The following is a 23,034-nucleotide window of genomic DNA, read 5'->3' on the forward strand; positions in this document are numbered from 1 at the left end:
AAAAATGTCTTTTCTAGGTGGTCCATTTGCGAGAAACCGAACAGAAGGCTGTGTGTCGGAGGGGCTCGGAGGGGAAGCCAGGAACAGCAGCTCGTCACATAATAAATAGTTCCTACTTATATTTGGTTTTGAGCTTCACATGTCTGGGTTCCTGCACGTGGGGAGAGGGGACTGGGATGTAGGGCTCTTGGTGCTTGAAATGCCCTCCCTCTGTCTGTCCCCAGGGCCACACATAAGAACTCTCACCCATCTGTTGTTGGTCTTTTTTTCATGTACAACTGCAGCAATCCTGGCTTCCAGTGTACAGTTGAAAAGTGTCGCTCTCTCAAGGAGGGAATACTTTGATATTTAAATTACTTTCCCTTTACATAATTAACGTGCTAGGCACCCCGTCAGATTTCTAGTTATATTTCTTGTTATAATTTTCAGTTGATTGTAAATTTTATGCATAAAGGTTATATCTTAGGTCAAAATTAGCCTACCACCATTGGACACGTACTGTTATCAGTGCACAGTAGTTCAGCCGTCAACTCTGGTGTGGAAAGAGCTGTCACAGCAGTTGGTCCTCATGTTACCTGGGCATTTGGCCAGTACACAAAGAGTTGCTATGGCAACAAAATCACTGCCTGGCAGCACTGGTAATGCTTCAGTCCAGGCTGCTTAGCTGCTTAGCCTTGATTCTTGTGAATCTATAGCTGGAAATGAGTTAGAAAGGATCTGGAGAAACAATCTGAGTAAGCAGAAAATTGGAAAATATATAAATTTGAGTATTGAGGCAATTTGCCCCTAAGTTAATTCAATAACCAGTCGATTAACAACCAGTTGCCTGATGACAGGATCCTACATGTTGCTTCATTCAAACATGCTCTCCTTTCCTTATTTTTAGTTCTATCTTAACGTCTCTATAAAGTGATATTTTCATAGACTTTTTAATGTATTTTTCAAGTGATTGGCATTGCATCACAAAAGTTCATGCTATAGCCAAATGAGGACGTTTTAAAAATCATTCATTTCTATACCTGGGATTAGTTTTTCTAACAAAGCTGTAGCTAAAAATGATAATTTATGAACTTTCTAATTTCAACTGACTATGTTGTATAAAATTCAGTTGACATAGATGATATTCTTTTTTTTTTAAGATTTTATGTATTTATTTGACAGAGAGAGACATCACAAGTAGGCGGGGGGGGGGGGAAGCAGGCTCCCCGCTGATCAGAGAGCCGGAAGCGGGGCTCAGTCCCAGGACCCTGAGATCATGACCTGAGCTGAAGGCAGAGGCTTAACCACTGAGCAACCCAGGCACCCTGAAATAGATTATATTCTTTATAGGGATTCTGATTTTTGGTGTTATTAAAGTATTTATTTATTTTTTAAAGATTTATTTATTTTAGAGAGAAGAGACAGAGTTTGGTGGGGAGGGGCAGAATAAGAGGGAGAAGACTCAGGAAAACACACCACTGAGCGCAGAGCCCAACACAGGGCTTGATCCCACAACCCTAGCCAAAATCATGACCTAGCCAAAATCAAGAGCCTGATGCTTAACTGATTGAGCCACTCATGCACCCCTTAAAGTTTTATTTTTAAATACAAGATAATGGGGGGCACCTAGGTGGCTCAATGGGTTAAGCCTCTGCCTTTAGCTCAAGTCATGATCTTAGGGTCCTGGGATCGAGCCCCGCATTGGGCTCTCTGCTCAACAGGGATCCTGCTTCTCCTCTCTCTCTGCCTGCCTCTCTGTCTACTTGTGATCTCTCTCTGTGTCAAATAAATAAATAAAATATTTTTTAAAAAACAGATAATGGGTTAATTTAGAATATCCAATATACTTAGATCAAATTTTTCAAAACAGCCAGTTACAAAAAAAAACAACATTAAAACCAGTAGGATCATGTTATATGCAATTAATGAATCATTAAGCTACATAAAAACTAATGATGTACTATAGATTGGCTAACTGAATTTAAATAAACAAAAAATCAAAAATTAAAAAGAAAAAACCCAGTAGGATCATCTTATAAATATACCACTAGGAAAGAATAGGTCCAAGAGTATGTATTTGCAGAAGGTCAATAAACTAGGTTTTACCGGTTCTAAAACATACCCAATAGGGACAGTTTTATAGATTCATAAATATTAAGTAGAAGCTTTAAGTTATATTGTAGCATAAGCTCCAACTTGTTTCTGTTTCCCCTCTTTTTTGTATGGGTGTTTTCTTTTGTAATTTAATCTCTCTAGCCTCTTTTGGCAGGTTTTTGGTTTTGGGGTTTTTTTTTGGCTATAGATTTCTTAGGCTTATAAACCTGGGCCTCTGATTTTCCATATATCCACAGTTCCTGATATGAACTTTATTTTTTTATTTTTTACTTTTAAGATTTTATTTATTTGACAGAGAAAGAGTGTGTGAGCACAAAGAGGGGGAGCTGCAGAGGGAGAGGGAGAAGCAGGCTCCCCCTGAGCAGGAAGCCTGATGTGGGACTTGATATCCGGGACCCTTGGATCATGACCTGAGCTGAAGGCAGATGCGTAATCGACTGAGCCACCCAGGCGCCCCCTGATATGAACTTTAAATAAAATATTGATGCAACTGATAGAGTTCCAAATGTGAATTTTTTATAGGGAACACCTTATTTCTGCTGTTTCAAGGATAAATCTAGTTAATGTTACTCAAAAAGTGCTTATGAATCATGAAGATGCGGTAGTTGGTAGGGGGTTGGACGGAGACGGTGACTAAGGGCAGAAGAATCCGAACTGTATCTGAAAGCAAATCCATTCAGGTAACAGATACATGTAACATAATTCTGACCCTTTAAATACAGTCTGGAGACTGTGTTAGAACATAATTTTTAGTCATTTAGTTTAAACTGATTTTAAGTATAAATCTCTGTTTCATAGAGCAAGATGGTGAAGGCCTCAAGGAAATGTTAAAAACATATGAAGATAAAATCCAGCAGCTGGAAAAAGATCTTTATTTCTATAAGAAAACCAGCAGAGATCTTAAGAAGAAACTTAAGGAACTGGTAGGGGAAGCAGTTCGGCGGCAGCTAGCAGCATCTGAACGTAAGACTTTTCATGTCACTTGTCATGCTAACAGAATGTGATGTATTTAATATTCAGTGAAGTTGTGCCTGCCTTAACAGTTTAGCCTTTCCCAATTGATTTGGTTATTTAGAATTAGATATTGAACTTGTATTTGTCTCTGTAAACAAAAATAGTTGTCTAGTCCTAATCACCAGGGAAATGCAAATCAAAACCACAATGTGATATCACCTCCCACCTGTCAAAATGGCTGAAACCAACAACACAGGAAAAAACAAGTGTTGGCGAGGTTGTGGAGAAAAAGGAGCCCTCGTGCACTGTCGGTGGGAATGCAAACTGGTGTAGCCACTCTGGAAAACAGTATGGAGGATCCTCAGATTAAAAACAGAATTACTATTGGGGCGCCTGGGTGGCTCAGTGGGTTGAGCCTCTGCCTTCGGCTCAGGTCATGATCCCAGGGTCCTGGGATCGAGCCCCCCGTCGGGCTCTCTGCTCGGTGGGGAGCCTGCTTCCTCCTCTCTCTCTCTGCCTGCCTCTCTGCCTGTTTGTGATCTCTGTCTGTCAAATAAATAAATAAAATCTTAAAAAAAAAAAAAACCAACAGAATTACTGTATGGTTCAGTAATTCTACTACTGGGTGTTTACCCAAAGAATATGAAAACACTAATTTGAAAAGATATGAGCATCCCTATGTTTATTGTAGCATTATTTATAATAGCCAAATTATGGAACAACCCAAATGTCTGATAGATGAATGGGTAAAGAAAATGTGGTGTATACATACAATGGAATATTAATTCAGCCATAAAGAGAATGAAACCTTGCCATTTGCAAGGACAGGGATGGATCTAGAGGGTATAATGCTAAGTGAAGTGAGTCAGAGAAAGACAAATACCATATGATCTCACTCCTAAGTGGAATATAAGAAACAAAACAAATTTGGTTTGATTTGGTTGTTTAGAATTAGAGATTGAACTTGTGTTTTTCTCTATAAACCAAAAAAAAATACTTGTCTGCCTGACCCTCACCCTAAAACATGACATAACTAAACGAGAAAGTGCCATGATTAAAATACACCCTTTTGAAGTCTCCCAGTTAGAGAAGAATCAATATTTCTAGAATAACATATTTTACATTTTTTCAAAGATTTTACTTATTTATTTGAGAGAGAGAGAGGGAGAAAGAGACTACAAGCAGGGAGGAGGGGTGGAGAGAGGAGCAGCAGGTTCTCTGCTGAGCAGGGAGCACAAAGCAGGGCTTCATCCCAGGACCCTGCGATCGTAACCTGACCGGAAGGCAGACGCGTACCAAACTGAGCCACCCAGGAGTCCTAATATATTTTACATTTTATAAAAGAATGAGCCTGCCTTTACAGAAGTTATTCTACTAAGTCCAGTATGGCTTATGCATAGTTGACTTGACAACATTTTAGGAACACAGACCTGTTCTGTATCTGTAAAGACGACCACTTAAAGATGGGTACAACAAGACTGTAAAGAGACCAGTGGAAACTATATCTACGCATAAGGAAAAGATACATGCTGAATATATAATGTAAGAAGAATTAACATAGCTTTAAAGTTTAAAACAGTAATATCTTAGAAAAGTAGTTCTTTTTTTTTTTTTTTGAAGATTTTATTTATTTATTTTTTTGATAGGGAGAGACACAGCAAGAAAGGGAACACAGCAGGGGGAGCGGGAGAGGGAGAAGCAGGCTTCCAGCGGAGCAGGGAGCCCGATGCGGAGCTTGATCCCAGGACCTTGGGATCATGACCTGAGCTGAAGGCAGAAGCTTGATGACTGAGCCACCCAGGCGGCCCTAGAAAAGTAGTTCTAATGCTACCTTATGGTTATGATATTTGTAATTTATAGTTATTTTCACAAGTAGTTAGGTGGGTCAGTGTCAGCTAATGCCATTTTCAAAAAAAAAGAATCGAAACCTAGGTCAAGTAACTTAAAAACACAACAGTAATTAGAACATGGTCTCAGGTCCTTCATCTTATGATTCCTGGTTTAACATTCTACAATAAAAGTTGTCTTAGGACAGAGATGTGACACAGACAGATCCTGCCAGAGAGACTACATTTTCTGATTTTCAATGTAGTAATGCAGAGGTGCTAATGTAACTAGAATATTTACTTGAAATACTGCCTGCATTATATAGCTGCACCTTTTACTTGAAACACGCCATAAAAAATTAAAAAGTAAACAAACGTTAAGTAGCAAACAGAACAATCAGCATAAGACCATTTTAGCTTTGGGACGCCTGGGTGGCTCAGTGGGTTAAGCCTCTGCCTTCGACTCAGGTCATGGTCTCAGGGTCTTAGGATTGAGCCCCACATTGGGTTCTCTGCGCAGCGGGGAATCTGCTCCCCTCTCTCTCTCTGCCTACTTGTGATCTCTCTCTCTCTGTCAAATAAATAAATAAAATCTTTATTAAAAAAAGAGACTGTTCTAGCTTTAAAAAATCCACTTTCAAACTTGAGACATCTAACATTAGATACCTAGTTGTTTTTTTTTTTTTTAAGTTTTTGGGGTTTTTTAAAAGATTTTATTTATTTATTTGACAGGCAGAGATCACAAGTAGGCAGAGAGGCAGGCAGGGGAGGGGGGAAGCAGGCTCCCTGCTGAGTGGAGAACCCAATGCAGGGCTCAATCCCAGGACCCTGAGATCATGACCTAAGCCGAAGGCAGAGGCTTTAACCCACTGAGCCACCCTGGCACCCAATACCTAGTGTTTAAATGGTCCATGTTTATATTGTGAGTCAACAAGACATCTTTTAAAATGCTAGTGTGGTGTGGGGATATAGAGGTTTCACCCTCGTTCTGCACCTTCATCCTGCTCTTTAATGAGACAAATGCAGAAAACTGAACAAGTTAAGTAATCTTGGAGTTATCATAAAGTTCTGAATCTGTCTGACTAACTTACTTGGGAATCTAGTCTTTTTTTTTTTTTTTTTTTTTGGTCTTGTTTGTTTTTAAGTAAACTCTACCACCAACATGGGACTCGAACTCACAACCCTGAGATCAAGAGTTGCATGCTCTACTGACTAAACCAGCCAGGGGCCGCAGGAAATCTAGTCTCGATACTAATGTCAAGAAACTACTTCAGCTAGCTTGCTATTCCACCTAGACACATCTATAAAAAGTAAGAAAAGTAATAGTCATCGTAGGAAAATTTGAAAATATAGAAAAAGAGCTGGAAAAAAGTCATAATTCTACCCACAACTATTAACATTTAGCACAATTCTTTTCAGTATTGTCCCCATGCTTTAAAAAAATTAGTCAGAGGGCGCCTGGGTGGCTCAGTGGGTTGAGCCTCTGCCTTCGGCTCGGGTCATGGTCTCAGGGTCCTGGGATCGAGCCCCGCATCGGGCTCTCTGCTCGGTGGAGAGCCTGCTTGCCCCGCTCTCTGTGTCTGCCTCTCTGCCTACTTGTGATCTGTCAAATAAATAAATAAATAAATAATCGTAAAAAAAAAAAAAAATTAGTCAGAATCATATTAGAGATAAAGCTTGTACTATATCTATTATCTCAAAATGCTATTCTAATATAATATTAAACAAAATTTGTTTGAGTTATAAATATAGCAATTTATATATATCAAATTCTGAGTTCCTTAAAAAGTATTAGGCACTTCATAATCAGTGATCTTAATACTTAACTGTCTTGGTATTCAGTTCATTAGTTTGTTTATTTGTTTGCTTTCTGAATTTTTTCTATTAACATATAATGTATTATTTGCCCAGGGGTACAGGTCTGTGACTCATTAGGCTTACACATTTCACAGCACTCACCAAAGCTCATACCCTCCCCAATGTCCATCACCCTATCCCTACCCCGCCACCACCCAGCAACCCTCAGTTTGTTTCGTGAGTCATTGTTTTTTGATAGTAGTCTTTTCAGTGTCTGCATACCACACTTACATTTATCTTGTAAATGGCATTTTTAGCATTTTCAAGTGCAGAAAAATTAATCTTGGTCTAAAATATCTTGGTTACCTCTTAGTCATGCCTCTGTTACAGTGCATCTGTTTTCTAACAAATATATTAGGGTGTGAGGATAAAATCTGTAAGGATATGATCAGTTTATATGGACATGCAGTTGATGTACTTATTTAAGTATTTAAAACTCTATCCTTGTATCAGTTTAAATCACTATAAAACTCTGTGTGAGGATACTTGAGTCAGAAGAGTTGGGCTGGAACCTAACTTCTTTTCCTCACTCTGTGACCTCAGGTGAACTACTCTTTTTCTGGTTTGTTCCCTACTGGTAAAATTCTGGAAGAGGGAAACTTTCCACTGTGAAATTGGGCAAGAAGTGAGCTTCTCCAGCAACCCCATCTCTGCTCTTTCACATATGCTCTTTCAAAAATAAGATGCCTGTCTCCCTTCTCCAGACATCGGGACCTGAGCATCATTTTTTTTTAAAAGCTTCCAGTGACTGACATGTGGCAAAGTTTGGGAGCCACTGTCTACCGTTAACTTGGTGAATATCTGCTAGGTCCATGTGCGAATCTGTGTCATTTGTTAGTTCAGCTGGTTTGTTTGTGAGATTATTTTAAAAGTTAGAAAAACAATTATGTTTTCAACCAGGGGTAAAAAACTGAAATGCCTTCAGGATGCAGGGAGCCAAAGGGAGCAGCAGGGAAGGTAGCAGCTGTCTCAACAGGCAGGGCCAGCTCTGCTCCAGCTTCTGTGGCCAGGCAGAAATCAGTAGTTCTCATTTTTTTCTAGAAAAGACAGAATCTCTATTTTCATACGAAAGTTCCCAATTAAAAAATTGGGTGTCCCCAAAAAACTGGGGTCCCGTGTTATTTCATAGGCAAGTAAAATGTGTCTATGGGCCAGATTTGGCTAGGGACTGCCAGTGTGCAACTTCTGTTTTTAAACTTGGTATTCGTAGGATTAGAAGTGTACTAATCATGTGTCAATATATGTTAACATTGGCATTCTTTATTGTATTAGGTCTCGGGCCTAGATGGGCTTTTCTCAAGTACATTTTTGTCTTTGATATTAGATAATTCTAGGATTTGAAGACTTCAGGCTTTGATCTTTCCACTCAGTCCTTCACTCATTCCAGGAGGGTAACCCACTAAGCGGGTACGCTGTCCTCTCCATTTTAATGGTGGATCCCCAGAATATTTTTAAGGAGCTCAGCCCTGCTATCATGCTGGGAGTTCTAACCAAGACTAGACTTTCACATACACGATGCCACATCCCAAAAGCTCCCCCAGACATACAGCCAGTATTCTCCGGTGCTGCTTCACTTAGCCAAGGTGTGGACTGTGGTTCACCAGTGGCAAGGCAGTGGAGGACAGGTGTAGGAGACCAGAGAGGCCCAAAGCGTTCTTGTGTTTCCAGGGAAAAACAGAATCACTAGATGACTATTTTCCCAACTTTGTTCTATGAATTAAAAGTTATCAGTTATTCACACATAGAATGCCTGCAGGTGAAACTTCTGTTTGTCTAAGTCACCTAACAAAGAAAAAAAGCTGAAAGATATCTTTATATTGAGTGATAATAATATAATTATGTTAGGATATCATGATCAAAATACTTGTTTTTGAAGAAATCTCTAATTTTTTTGCTTTTTGTATTATTTTAAGATCATGATGCTGGGGATAGAGTTCTGAACCCTGATGAAGCAGGCATGGTTCCAGAAGAATTAAAATGGGCATCCAGAACTGAAAATATGAGATTAAGTGGAAGAGAAAGAGAACTGGACAATTCAACAAGCAGTTTAAGAACACAACCAAATCCTCTGAAACTCTGGGAAGAGGGCCCAGAATTGCCTTTGATCTGTAGCTCTTTAGCACCCACTAGTGGACATTTGTTAAACAATGAGGATAAAATAGAAGGAGATGAAAATCATTTCACAAAATCTCATAGCCGACCATCACCCCAAATCCAGCTGGTGGGTAATGTGGGACAGCTTCATGGTGTCACATCTGTAAAACTGTGTCGTAAAGAGTTACGTCAGATTTCTGCCTTGGAACTATCATTACGACGTTCCACTCTTGGAGCTGGGGTTGGATCTATGACTGCTGATTCCATTGAAGTAGCTAGGAAACCGAGTGACTTAAAAACTTAGGCCTTTAGTAACAGAACTTTTAACTTTCAGTAGGAGGTATTAGATTCCTTTGTCTAACCTGTTAGAAATTAAAGCTCTTCCTTCAGGATATAGGAAGAAGGGGAGGAAGGAATCATCTTGTATACTATAGATGTATGTATCTTCTATGGTATGTTTGGGAAGTTTTAATTATTTGCAGACAATTAGCAATAATTGTAATTAGCAAATGAACATGTTCTCTAATACTGTCAAGTAATGGAAAATTTAAATTTTTCACATATTTAAATATTTATTTATTTGAATTTAATTAACTATTTAAATTTAATTTAAATAATTAAATATTTAAATTTATTTCCACTTAAAAATTTGCTTAAAATCCAAGCTTATATAAAGAAGAAAAAGACTGGAATAGTAATATTGCTGTATAATATAAAAGTATGTTATAATACATGAATTACACTTTATAAGTTTATAATATTGTTATTCTCAAATGTATTTGTTATTTTGAAGAGTTACAGTTAAATATTGCTTGTATGAGAGAGGGAGTTACATACAGCCTATCTTTTGGCACAGCTGAAAAATCTGTGCCAAAATACAGTCTGTGGGTTTAAGGCAACTTGACTAGGTTGATGGGTTGAAGTTAATTTATGATCCTCCGAGTTCACAGAGCTTGAGTGATCAATCTTGACTTTCTAAAGACAGTTCTCTGCTCTTTTTCTGGAATTGTCTTTAGAATGTCATATTGCTATTTTGCTAATATTATGGAATCTAAGTTTTATCTTGCTCCTACCCTGTATACTCAACATGTCTGTCCCTAGGCTATAAGATTGGGGGAAAAGGATGCAGTCCCATGCCACAGGGAAACAGACAGAATAACGGTAAAGCATTTTAGCATTTCCAGGAAAAGTTATTTGGTCACACGAGTGTGCCTGTAAAGCTTGAAGTCTCACCAGAGGCTCTTCAGCTAAGAAGCTGATGGGCCTCATCAGAGACTTTTCTCTACAGCCTGCTTACTCGGGTCTTGCACACAGGCAGGCCAGACTGCACTGGGGCTGTAAATATGTAAATGAAATTTTTCATCAAGATTTTTTCAGTCTAAATCTTATTATATAATATAAACTTCCGTTTGGAATTAAGAATGAAAATACTGATTTGCCCAACAAATACTTTGTACCTTTTCATCATACTTTTTAATCACAGAAAACATTATAATGACCAGAGGTATTTTGTTGTTATTTTTGTTACTTTTCGAAATTTCCATTTGTAAAATAAAGTTGTTTCTTAAACTAACTACTGTTTGGGTGGGACAGTGGTCAAGCTGCCCTGACTTATGGATGTCTACTCAATTCTTGCTGACTCCAGTGTTTCTAAGGTGATGCTGCTACTGATATTTTTTTGGTCCTTTTCCTTTGTTGTTATGACCCTGCCCATCTTACCAAAGACCCCAACTGTCACTCTGTGCTCACATACTTATGGTTTCCTTTTCTGGTTTCTAGTGCCTAGGGAGTAGGGTTCCTTGTTCTCATTGCTAAAAACCAGTTCCTAGAGAAGAAAACCCAAACAAAACAAACTTCTAAATCGGCGAATAGTTCTGTATCTCTTAAATATGGTACTGAAATTCATTTAAATTGTGGGTGAGATAGACTGCCATGCACTTAGCTGGGAATTGAACCACATTATACAGCATTGGCCCAGTGAGAAACTGCTTTCAACAGGGAATTACGAACTAATTTGGAAAATACCTTTTTAGCAGAGACTATTTCAAGTCAGATTCTGGTTTTAAGCTAGTCTCTTCTTTTTGCCTCAGTTTATATGATATATACTTAATATATATCATATGCAATGTGTGTATATACTATCTATAGATATGACAAAGATCAGTACCTTAACCAAGTATAATGATATATTTATTAATGAAGGTCCTAAGTGTAAATTCCTTATAAGATTAAGTAATAATTTAGAATAAGAATATATTCTACCTGGAATCTTAGTTTGCCTCAGAAATTGACCCATACTTGTTTTACCTGTGGAAATAGAAACATACTTTCTAAAAGCCAAAGCACTCCCACTCACAAAGCAAGAAAATTTATATCAAATCAACAGTGATTAGATTTAATAATGCAAATGTGAACAGACTCCTAAATAAGAAAGGTACAATTTTTTTTCTTCCTTTGGGTTACACATATATCACTATACAATGATAGATTTCATGTACATACAGTAACACATACATATAAATACAAATAATGTCCTGAATAACAAATACATTCTGGAAGTGAACCTCTCATCTTTCTAGTTTAGTGCCCTCACAAAGGAAAGAAAAATTAAGGCACCTTGCCCAAGTCAAGTAAAAATTTTTTTTTTTACTTATACTAGTAATAAATTTTACTCTGCTTCACATGCTTTCCTTAGTCTAATCATTTTGTCATCATGTTTGCCTTTTTGTATGCAAATGATATACGTCTGTGGTTTTCTTTTTTTTGTGGTTCATTATGGGTTTTGTTTCCCCCACTTACAAAAGAGCATTTGGAAGGAAACATATTTGCCTCTGTGAAGTACTAGTTCCTTCCCTAAATTCAGAGTGTTGAAGATAATAGGGTGGGAAAATTATATAAATATGGGAACTATGGGTGGGAAGAGTATCAATGAAGGTGATTTGGGGCTTTAATGTTTGTTTTCTTCTCCTCATGGGTATTTTTTTAGGTCAACAGCATGGTGAGTGCTCTTTTAAGAACTGATGTCTTAAATGGAAGAGGTCACTAAAGGTCTTACACTAAGTCTAAGGGAGTCAGATGCTGAGTGGGAGTTTGAGTCTATAGTTACCATAAATTCTCATGCATCAAATGCAAGAATGGCGTGTTTGGGTCTCAGTTATTTCCTTAGGGACATATCTGTGACTGTTTAAAACACTGGAGTATCTTTCAGTATCTGAAAGTTCAGTATCCACTTGTTCACCATTCTTCTCTCAACTTCGCTGGAATATTAAAGAGTATTAATTATGTATATTTTACATCTAAATTTATAACAGGCCTCAGGTTGCCTTCATTGGTACTAACACATTCATCTACGTTTATATTTTCGACAGATGGAAATGAAGGTAGAAAGGAGATCCTTCCACAATAACCATCTCAAGTGCTTTGATTTTGTGATATTTCTGAGCTTGTATGGCAATAGTGTTTGCAGAGTAGTAGGAACATCTTCCCAAGGGGGAGGAATATTTTGTTACTGTCATTGTTTACCTTGATGCTGACAATAAAAAGCAGACTTTTGATAAGTTTTGGTGTTTTAAGTCTTCCACAAACAATGCACCCCTTTACCTCCTGCAGCAGGAGTGACTGCTTCCATTCCTTGCTCTTAAATTGTGGGGCATGCACAGCACCAAATACGACAAGAATGGTGTTTGATTTATAACTATTCCAACAATACCCCAACATGGAGGTAATTAGAATGAGAAAAATTATGAAAAGAAAGCTCAGAAAAACTTGACTTTTGATATTTTCCATACTTCTTTGTCCCTTTAAATATTTTTTCCCTAGGAATTTCCACAGTGAATCAAGAGGATAGCCAGTATGTGAAATGCTAGTGGTACAATATGATTAAACCTAAATGTATTGACTTAAATCTTAGGTTCTACAGGTAAATTATTACACACACTTCTACTGAATCATCTCTACATTACTTCAAAAGAAAAATACAACAATCTCATAGACTTACAATGAGCAAGATCCTTAGATGACCAAGGAACAGATCATTCACACAGAAGAGTAGAAAACTAAATATTTTTTAAAAATTCATACTTACGGTTGCTGGAAATTTAAAATTTCAATTTTTAGTTAATACTTGTGTAATTAAAGTAACACCAAAGAAATATATTTTAAAAACAACTATATACTGTATTGTGTTTTCAAGTTTACTACAGTATATATAAAAAGAGGTATAATTTTTCAAGTCCAGATTGGTAAATGCTGTTAGAATTTAATTGATCTGAAAGGTCTTTTAAAAGAACACTTCTTGGACCCTACTCACTCCTCCCCAATTACCAACAACAAATTACATGACAATTATGGCTTACTTACCCTCTCATTCCCCACAAAGTTCCAGGATTCAAATAGCTCTGATAAGAACAGGAGATAAAAAAGGGTTATTTTAAAGCATTCTATAAACCAGCCAAGAATTTTCAAAAATACTTTGAGGGAATATGTTTTATTTCTCTGGCAACAACACTAAAACTTAACTTCAATCTTTGGCTATCTCTAAACCCCAAAGAACACTCCTAGTTATTCCTGAATTTGCCATTTGAAAATACACATCCCAGTTTTAATACCGGTCCTTTTTCTAGGATTGCTAAATTCACAATTCTATGAAAAGAAGCCACCCTAGATAGAATTAGAATGGAAATTGAGGAGCTATTCAATAGAGACTTACAAGAAACAGTAGTTTTGGATAGATTCCAACAACCAAGACATAAACCAAAGAAAATAAAACAAGAGATTTTACCATTGAAGAGCCATGAATAGTATGCCCAAACAAACACTGTAGGCAAAATTGCCAGGATTTATCTTTATATAATACATAACCATTTTGCTTAATTTTTCTCTCTGCTAAAATACCCCCCCCCAATTTTTCTACTGAAAAACCCCTGGATGAAAGACTTCCATACATGATTACAAACCAGCAGCAACTGGCCTGCCTGAGAGACTGAACTGATGCTATTCATTTTTGTGTGTGGCCTGCAGTGCCGTTTCACTGTCCACCGTAAAAAAGGAGTGAGGAGTTAATCTGAATTTGGCAGATTCATGTAATAATGCTTAAGTATTAAAATGGTCAAAGTTTTGTTTTTACTTTCTAGCATGATTTCTTTTTTTTCCCTAGATGGGAAGAACAGGAACAGGGCAACATATTTGTGTAACGAGAGGCCAATCTCCTTTTGAAATGCCCCTCACCTAGGGTGTGGGCAGCATCTGAATTGTTACAGGTGAAGCCTGGAATGGAACTAAGCCGATCTGTTTCACTGGACATTTTCCCAGCGGGCACCAGGTGTCACCAGTTGTAAAACATGATCACAACATGACCAGAATGAGCCAGGGTATAATCTTAATGGGAGTACATTAAATAATGCTATTTTTCGAAACAACAGCCTTTCCTTTCAAAAAAAAAAAAGCAATTTATGAATCATTCCCTTGCACTTTATATGATTTTTTTTTTTTAATTTAGGGGAAGGGTGAGAGACAGAGAAAGAGAATTTTTTTTTTAAGATTTTATTTATTTATTTGACAGAGATCACAAGTAGGCAGAGAGGCAGGCAGAGAGAGAGGAGAAAGCAGGCTCCCCTCGGAGCAGAGCGCCTGATGTGTGGCTTGATCTCAGGACCCTGGGATCATGACCCAAGCCGAAGGCAGAGGCTTAACCCACTGAGCCACCCAGGCACCCCAGAAGAGAGAGAGTCTTAAGCATGCTCCATGTTCAGCCCAGAGCCCCACATGGGTCTCCATCTTACACCCTGAGATCATGACCTGAGCAGAGATCAAGAGTCAGATGCTTAACTGAGCCACCCAGGTGCTCCCCTCCAATTTTCTTTTAAAATTGGTTCTACGCTGGGCATGGCAGGGCTTAAATTCACAACCCTGAGATCAAGACCTGAACTGAGATCCAGAGTTGGATGCTGGGATGCCTGAGTGGCTCAGTCTGTTAAGGGTCTGCTTTTGGCTCAGGTCATGATTCCAGGGTCCTGGGCTTCTTGCTCAGTGGGTGTCTGCTTCTCCCTTTGCCCCTCCCCCTGCTTGTACTTGCTTATGCTCGTGCTGGCTCTCTCTCTCTCTCTCTCTCTCTTTCATTCTCTCAAATAAATCTTAAAAAAAAAAGAGTTGGATGCTTAACCAACTCAGCCACCCGGGTGCCCCCACTTCCTTACGTTTTAAATAAAAATCTTATCTTTCAAATGCAACTAAAAGTAATTATTTAATAAATTAATTGGGAGGGAAATTGCTAATTTTTCTATAAGGCAAATAGTCTGTTACTTTACCAAATGAATGCATCATATATGTTTATGATGGAATTTTAAGTAGATTTTCCATAGAATTGGCTGTCAAAATGGGATAATATTTTAGCACAAATGTGGTTGCTTATTTTATACATATATCCTAAAACATTTTTAAACAAATTCCGAGTTTTAGTTATATTTGTTAGCAACAGTGGGAATAACAGTACTCTCTGGAGAAGTTTCATGTGAAATTTAAGAAAATAAAGACTTGGCTGAGTGTTTTATAGGCATAAGAAGTGCTTCATGACTATTTGAGTTGTGAATTAAAGAGTATGTTTTACTGGGTTTTTAACCACCAGTTTTTGCCTATTTGTTCCTTATTTCTTTAGTAACAATTACATTTGTGAGTTATTGATGAATTCTGGTAGAAAATAACTTCTTTTTTTTTTTTTTTAAAGATTTTATTTATTTATTTGACAGAGAGAGATCACAAGTAGGCAGAGAGGCAGGCAGAGAGAGAAAGGAAGGGAAGCAGGCTCCCTGCTGAGCAGGGAGCCCGATGCGGGACTCGATCCCAGGACCCTGAGATCATGACCTGAGCCGAAGGCAGCGGCTTAACCCACTGAGCCACCCAGGCGCCCCAGAAAATAACTTCTTAAGGCTGAGAGGAATGGTTCCCATTTGCTAGTCACAAAGATGTTTTAAACTTAATTTTTCTCTCTCAAGGAAGCTGTAAAATAGTTAATTTGGGGGACATGTATAAACATGTGATCAAAGTAACAGCAAAGCCTTTCATTCTTCAGCATTTGATACTCTTAGCAACTATATACAAGAAGCTTATTAGAATGAAATCTGACATTACCATGGTGGTCTTTCCTTTATAAGCATTTTGAGGGAAGCTCATTCCCCTCACTTTACAAGCATCTTGTCAATGTTACAGAATATTTTGTCTCTGTTTAGATCAGAGCACCCATGACCTGCCCAGCCAAATAACCAAAGAACAGGCCAAGACTTAAAGAGTAATGGAACCTCCAATCAGAAGTATTCTAGTGGATTGTGACAAATATATCAGAAAGGAAGAATACTAATGGATACTCTTCCCGGAAGAGTTACCTTTGGGGGTACTGAGGTCTTCTCAGTAAGGTTTTTTGTTTTTTGTTTTTGTTTGTTTGTTTGTTTTACAAAGTTTACTATCTCCCAGTAAAGAGAAGGGAAACTAGACATAAGGACCAGCTTGTGTGAGTTTACTTGGCAAGGCCACAGCAAACCAAAACACCCTTTGTAGTCAGGGCCAGTGAGCTGGGACTTAGCTCTTGTGAGGGGAAGAATACATGCCTCTTCCAAAGTGTGAGCTGGCAACTTAAATTACTTGTATTCTGAGAACATAACAAAAAGGGCATCTATACACAATGGATTGAAAATTTATTTATATTTATTTTATAAATAAAAGCTTTCTTTCTGCTTTATGTTGTCTATTAACCGTTTATTACTGAGGATGGAGCCGAGAACTAAATGCCCTGTCACCGGGATGTCTGGGTGGCTCAGTCGATTAAGCATCTGCCTTTGGCTCAGATCATGATCTCCAGGTCCTTCTCTAAGCCCCAACTCGTCAGGCTCCCAGCTCAGCAGGGAGTCTGCTTCTCCCTCTCCCTCTGCCTGTGCTCTCTATCTCGGTCTCAAATAAGTATATAAAGTCTTTAAAAAAAATAAAGAAAAGCCCTGTCACCTAAGGAACTACATTTCAATGGTAAGCATTATGGGGAAAATAAAGCAGATTAAAGGAGTAAGGAATCAAGGAGGCTTTTTTAGATGGAAATGGTCCTGAGTCAGGCATACCATAAAGCTGTAAAAAACTAAGTTGTGAACTCACTGTCTTAACAATATTATCTTCCAATCCATGAACATGGGCTGACTTTCCATTTCTTTAGGTCTTATTTAATTTCTTTCAACTATGTTTCATAGTTTTCAGTGCATAAGTCCTATGTTTCTGTGGTTAAATTTGATTCTTAATATTTTATTCCTTTTGATGCTATCATATGTGGACTTATTTTCTTTTTTTATTTTTATTTTATTTTTTTTTTAAAGATTTTATTTATTTATTTGACAGAGAGAGATCACAAGTAGGCAGAGAGGCAGGCAGAGAGAGAGAGAGAGGAGAAAGCAGGCTCCCTGCTGAGCAGAGAGCCCGATGCGGGACTCGATCCCAGGACCCTGAGATCATGACCTGAGCCGAAGGCAGAGGCTTAACCCACTGAGCCACCCAGGCGCCCTTATTTTCTTTTTTTAAATTTAATTTTTTCCGTGTTCCAAGATTCATTGTTTATTCCGGACTCGTTCTCTTAATTTCATTTTTGGATTGTTCGTTGCCAGTGGATAGAAATACAACTGATTTTTGTATATTGATAATAATTTGGCTTTGATTGATAGTAAATTGGGTTAGAAATATGCCATACCGCGAACCAAGAAATGCAGACAATGTTTACTCATACAAACTGACTAAATGAGCAGAAATTCCAACTCATTGTTGCTGTTGTTGATACACTTTTGGCTGGTTATTTTAAGATTATCCCTTTAAGAATTATTTCTTATCTAGAGTACAGGTGGTAAGATCATACAGCACAGCTGGGTCATTTGGCATTTGGGGTTTCAGTCTTGGGTCTTTCACATGTACTGTACTTTTCCTATTTAAGTAAAATATAAACGGCATAATCCTCATCACCTGATCACTCTGATCATGAGGATACTTTTTACTTTCTATATATTCCTCAATGCATACATATATTTTTAAGTATTTTATTTTTTGAGACAGAGAGTGCACACAAGCATGGGTAGGGGCAGAGAGAGGGAGAAACAGGACCCCTGCTGAGCAGGGAGCAGGCTGAGGAGCTCAATCCCAGGATCCTGAGTTCATGACCTGAGCTGGAGGCAGACACTTAACAATTGAGCTACCTCCCTCAATGCATATATTTTAAAGATTAACGATAATGCAGAGAGAGCTAATTTATTTAACAAATTTTTAAACAAATTTCTGGGTGCTAGGTCTTGTGCCAAGTGCTAAAGGCTAAAAGAAACAAAGGTGAATAAATCACAGACCCATCCATCAAGGAGCATATGGTCTGTTGAGGACAAACAGACAATAACATTTTGCCCATTCTAATATATACAGTGAGCCTGGCACAGCAGTGACATACCAGTGAGTAAAACCAGCCAGGTTCTTGCTTTAATGGGGCTCAGGATATAAAGGAGAATATAATGGCTCTAGTAAAAATACAGAGGGTGCTATGGAAGTAGGGAAGAAGGGCTTTTAACTTTTAGGATTAAGGGAAGGCTTCCCCAGGAAGGTGCCCCTTGTGTCTTAATGGACAGATTGGCTTTTAGAAGGTATAGGAATGGGGGGAAATAACATTTTAGATCAGGAAACTCCTCTGCAAAGATTAAGAAATGGGATCTGGGGCGCCTGGGTGGCTCAGTGGCCTCTGCCTTCAGCTCGGGTCATGATCCCAGGGTCCTAGGATCGAGTCCCGCATCGGGCTCTCTGCTCAGCAGGGAGCCTGCTTCCTCCTCTCTGCCTCCTCTCTGCCTGCCTCTCTGCCGACTTGTGATCTCTGTCTGTCAAATAAATAAATAAACCTTAAAAAAAAAATAAAAGAAGTGAGAGACAACATCATATACTCTGGGAACTGCATAGCAGTACACTGGGGACCCCAAATAAGTATCTATTGGGTGACTGAATTAGTGCTGGCTATAGGGGATGGCTAGGAATGAGGATAGGAAGAGAGCTTATGGGGCACCTGGGCGGCTCAGTCGTTAAGTGTCTGCCTTCAGCTCCGGTCATGCATGATTCCAAGGTTCTGGGATCCACTCTACATCAGGCTCCTTGCTCGGCAGAAAGCCTGCTTCTCCTGCTTGTGCTTCTCTCTCTTGCTATCTCTCTCTGTCAACTAAATAAATAAAATCTTTAAAAAAAAAAAAAAAAGAAGGAAGAGAGCTCATATCAGAAAGGGGCTACACTAAAGTGTCCAAAGACTGTGGAAAGCCTGCTACATTTATTCTGTCCAAATTATACGGCAGTTGGACTAGTCTACTTTTGCTGCTCCAGATCCTTTAGACATAGACAAAATGGCATACAAAATACTATACAAACGAAGCACCATAACATCAATTTTAATCACTGCAAGCCATCTGAGGAAAAAAATTTTTTGGTCTAGTGTAAGAGGATATTTTTTAAAATAATCATTTTTGGGCGCCTGGGTGGCTCAGTGGGTTAAGCCGCTGCCTTCGGCTCAGGTCATGGTCTCAGGGTCCTGGGATCGAGTCCCGCATCGGGCTCTCTGCTCAGCAGGGAGCCTGCTTCCCTCTCTCTCTCTCTGCCTGCCTCTCTCTCCATCTACTTGTGATCTCTCTCTGTCAAATAAATAAATAAAATCTTAAAAATAAAATAAAATAATCTTTTTTTAGGGGCACCTGGGTGGCTCAGTCATTAAGCATCTGCTCCAGCTTGGGTCCTAATCCTGGGGTCCTGGGATCCAACCCCGCACTGGGCTCCCTGCTCGGTGGGAGGCCTGCTTCTACTTTTCTCACTCCCCCTGCTTGTGTTCCCTCTCTGGATGTCTCTCTCTCTGTGTCAAATAAATAAATAAATAAAGTCTTTGAAAAAATAATCATTTTTTAAAGTATAAAATAGTTTTCCACAAGATAATTCCATATACATGAAGGTAATTTTTCAAATTCAAGTTAGTGACATTAGACTTCATATAGATAGTATACTGTAAATAACACCACTGTAAGGGCAAGGGAAGGAGGTGGCTGAGTCAAAATACTAGGAAAGCAGCATGAACATTTCTATTTGCAGAGGACAGTGTGATGGTAGAATGAAAAAGTTTAGCTTTTGGTGATTCAATTTATTCAGTATTCATGGGAAAAAAAAGTTATTTTTAAAGTACTATCAAGAATTAGGTTCCGATTACAATCCTATTATTACTGTTGGGATGATTAATGGTCAGTTTATTAAACTGGCTGAGTCAGACACGATAATACAACCTTCCTCTCCTTTCACTTACCACCCAGTTTAAAAAATAAATGTATTTTTAATTTTTTCCCCAAGTGACAATGCATACGGTTCAAAAGTCAAATGACAATGCATACGGTTCAAAAGCTCCAACTGTCACTCTGATGCCTGCTTCCCCCGCAAAAAAGTTGTCTTGCTACTTTATTCCACATTTCTAAAGATCTTATTTCTACGGCCACATCTTAGTTTTTCAGTTTTAGACACCTTGTGCCATTTACTAATTGCCTAATACGTTTCTATCATATTGTTGGGTGTTTATCGTATATATTGTAATGCCTATTATATGTTGCCACATTGCTCCGTGTGGTGTCGGGAGTGGTTAATTATGCTGCGTTAACAAACTACCACCAGGGACGCCTGGGTGGCTCAGTTGGTTAAGCCGCTGCCTTCGGCTCAGGTCATGATCCCAGCGTCCTGGGATCGAGTCCCACATCGGGCTCCTTGCTCCGCAGGGAGCCTGCTTCTCCCTCTGACTCTGCCTGCCACTCTGTCTGCCTGTGCTCGCTCTCGCTCTCTCTCTCTCTCTGACAAATAAATAAATAAAATCTTTAAAAAAAAAAACAAAAACAAAAAAAACAAACTACCATCAAACCCTCAGTGGCCTACAACAATAAAGGTTGGCTTCTCACTGATGCTGCCCAGCCAATGGCAGGTCAGTTGGAGTTTGGGGCCATGCGTCTTCACTCAGGACTTAGATGGCCAGAGGCAGCCTCTGAACAGTGCCTGTCTTGTGGCAGAGGCAGAGACATGGCTCCTGAAGCTTCGGGCTGGCAGTGACATATTCACTTGTACCCCTACTTCAGTGGTCACTGCAATTCATGGTGGGGCAGGGAAGTATAATTCTCCTCCAGGGAGAATTATATTGAATATATTTTTAAAAGATTTTATTTATTTATTCAACAGACAGAGATCACAAGTAGGCAGAGGCAGAGACAGAGAGAGGGAAGCAGGGTCCCTGCCAAGCAGAGAGAATTATATTGAGTATTTTTTTTAAAAGATTTTATTTATTTATTCGACAGACAGAGATCACAAGTAGGCAGAGGCAGAGACAGAGAGAGGGAAGCAGGGTCCCTCCCAAGCAGAGAGCCCAATGTGGGGCTCAATCCCAGGACCCTGGGATCATGACCTGAGCCGAAGGCAGAGGCTTAACCCACTGAGCCACCCAGGCACCCCAACATCAAAAATTCTTAAAACACTACACAGTCCACCACAAATCTTTGGTTTCCCCTGGAGTTTATATTCCCCTCTTCCTGGGGTTGCTTACTGTTCTCCATCCTTGTCACCATTTCATCTATGTTCCATCTGAACTTTGAGATTTTGTTCATAAGGCTTGAACACATTAGGTACACATGTTTTTGTTTTTGTGCTTTTTGGTGACATCCCCTCTAGAGCCCTCCATCCTCCCGTGTTGAAATGGACTGGTTGCTCCCCAGGCTGCCACACAGGTGTCAACCTGGACCTTCTCTTCACCTTCATCTTAGGAAGTCTCTGTTTTCTCCTTTTGTCAGAGCTCTTGTTTTATCAGGTCCTCTGTGTTTCTGTGTCTTGGTTTATACCCTGACTTTGGTGAGGTACCTCCCTTCAGTAGCCACCTAAGCATATGTGAGTTAGAATTCTGAGTTAGAACATTTTTTCTAAAGATTTTATTTATTTGACAGAGAGCTCACAAGTACGCAAAGAGGCAGGCAGAGAAAGGGGGAAATAGGCTCCCCGCTGAGCAGAGAGACCGAGGCAGAGCTCATTTCCAAGACCCTGAGATCATGACCTGAGCCGAAGGCAGAGGCTTAAACCACTGAGCCACCCAGGTGCCCCGAGTTAGAACTTTTGAGATTTTTTTTTTCATTTTGACATCCTTTTCTGTTCCCTGCATTAGCTCTATTTCCTCTATTTCTTCTTTTTTTCCTCCCTCTTTCCTCCTCCCTCCCACCTCCCTCTCTCTCCTCTCTCTTTCTTTCTTTTCTTAGTTCATTTGAGGCACTTTCCTGTGAGGTTTCTTCAAATAGCTAGAACCTGAATTTGGGAATAAATCAGGAAGGATATGTCTTGTGATTCAACATGCAAAACTTCATTTAATTCTGCTTTTCTGTGGAATGAGTCACCCCTATCCTCAGCCCTGCCTGGTGTCCAGGGGAGCTCTGACTCAACCTCTTCCGAAAGTAAACATCCCATCTTCTACTGAGGCAGGGCAGCATGGAAGGGGTAGGGATTCAGGGGAAGGAAGTATCCCACTATTCTTTATACAACTTCCATAATGAATTCCAGTTTCTAGTCCTATTTCACCTCTGCTTTCAGAGTTATAGCAGCTCTAGTTTCAGAGCCTTCCCATATAGAGTCTGTGTTGTGAATGGATCCACTCTGGCTGGCTCTACCCCTCCCAAAGGCATAGGTATTAACTTTCTGGGTTTTGGTAAGTCACTTGTCAATCATTCATCTGCTTTCCATGTTCCTAAGGTTTGCTGACATCCTTCTTTAGCAGGGATATTTTCCTCTTTGCTTCACGTTATGGTTTTATACCTTTTTTATTGCTTCACTATCATTTCATTTTATTTTATTATTTTAAAATTTTTATTTATTTATTTGACATGTAGAGAAACAGCAAGAGAGGTACTACAAGCAGGAGGAGTGGGAGAGGGAGAAGCAGGCTTCAGAGGGAACTCTGAGCAGGGAGCCCGAAGTGGGGCTTGATCCCAGGACCCCAGGATCACGACCCAAGCCAAAGGCAGATGTCTAACGACTGAGCTACCCAGGTGCCCCAATTATTATTGTTTTCTTAAATGGGCTCCACGCTGGGTGTGCTGGCCATGAAGCTCAATAAGGGCCCAAACTCATAAACATAAGATCAAGATCTGAGACAAAACTGAGTTAGATGCTCAACCGA

At 39.2% G+C, this 23,034-nt stretch overlaps 1 protein-coding gene and 1 long non-coding RNA gene across 9 annotated transcripts in view; one reads left to right on the forward strand and one right to left on the reverse strand.

The window, feature by feature from the left end:
• The window catches only part of KIF27 (kinesin family member 27), an 87,647-nt gene extending 78,233 nt beyond the window's left edge, over nt 1–9,414 (forward strand). Inside the window, exons 17-18 of one of the 3 annotated variants that reach the window (XM_032307162.1) lie at nt 2,893–3,089; nt 8,644–9,414. In XM_032307162.1, coding sequence (XP_032163053.1) covers nt 2,893–3,089; nt 8,644–9,129 — 683 coding nt within the window. In that variant the 3' untranslated portion in view covers nt 9,130–9,414. Of the gene's footprint in view, nt 1–17; nt 282–2,892; nt 3,090–8,643 lie in introns of those variants that run through there. The other 2 variants (XM_032307163.1, XM_032307164.1) reach the window with 2 other exon arrangements.
• The window catches only part of LOC116570307, a 63,699-nt gene that overhangs the window by 37,108 nt on the left and 3,557 nt on the right, over nt 1–23,034 (reverse strand). For 3 of the 6 annotated variants that reach the window (XR_004277384.1, XR_004277380.1, XR_004277382.1), the window contains exon 3: nt 13,185–13,222. This is a non-coding gene — a long non-coding RNA (uncharacterized LOC116570307). Of the gene's footprint in view, nt 1–482; nt 561–13,184; nt 13,223–15,950; nt 16,095–23,034 lie in introns of those variants that run through there. The other 3 variants (XR_004277383.1, XR_004277381.1, XR_004277385.1) reach the window with 2 other exon arrangements.

Source organism: Mustela erminea, chromosome 12, assembly GCF_009829155.1.
Source record: "Mustela erminea isolate mMusErm1 chromosome 12, mMusErm1.Pri, whole genome shotgun sequence".
Taxonomy (NCBI): domain Eukaryota; kingdom Metazoa; phylum Chordata; class Mammalia; order Carnivora; family Mustelidae; genus Mustela; species Mustela erminea.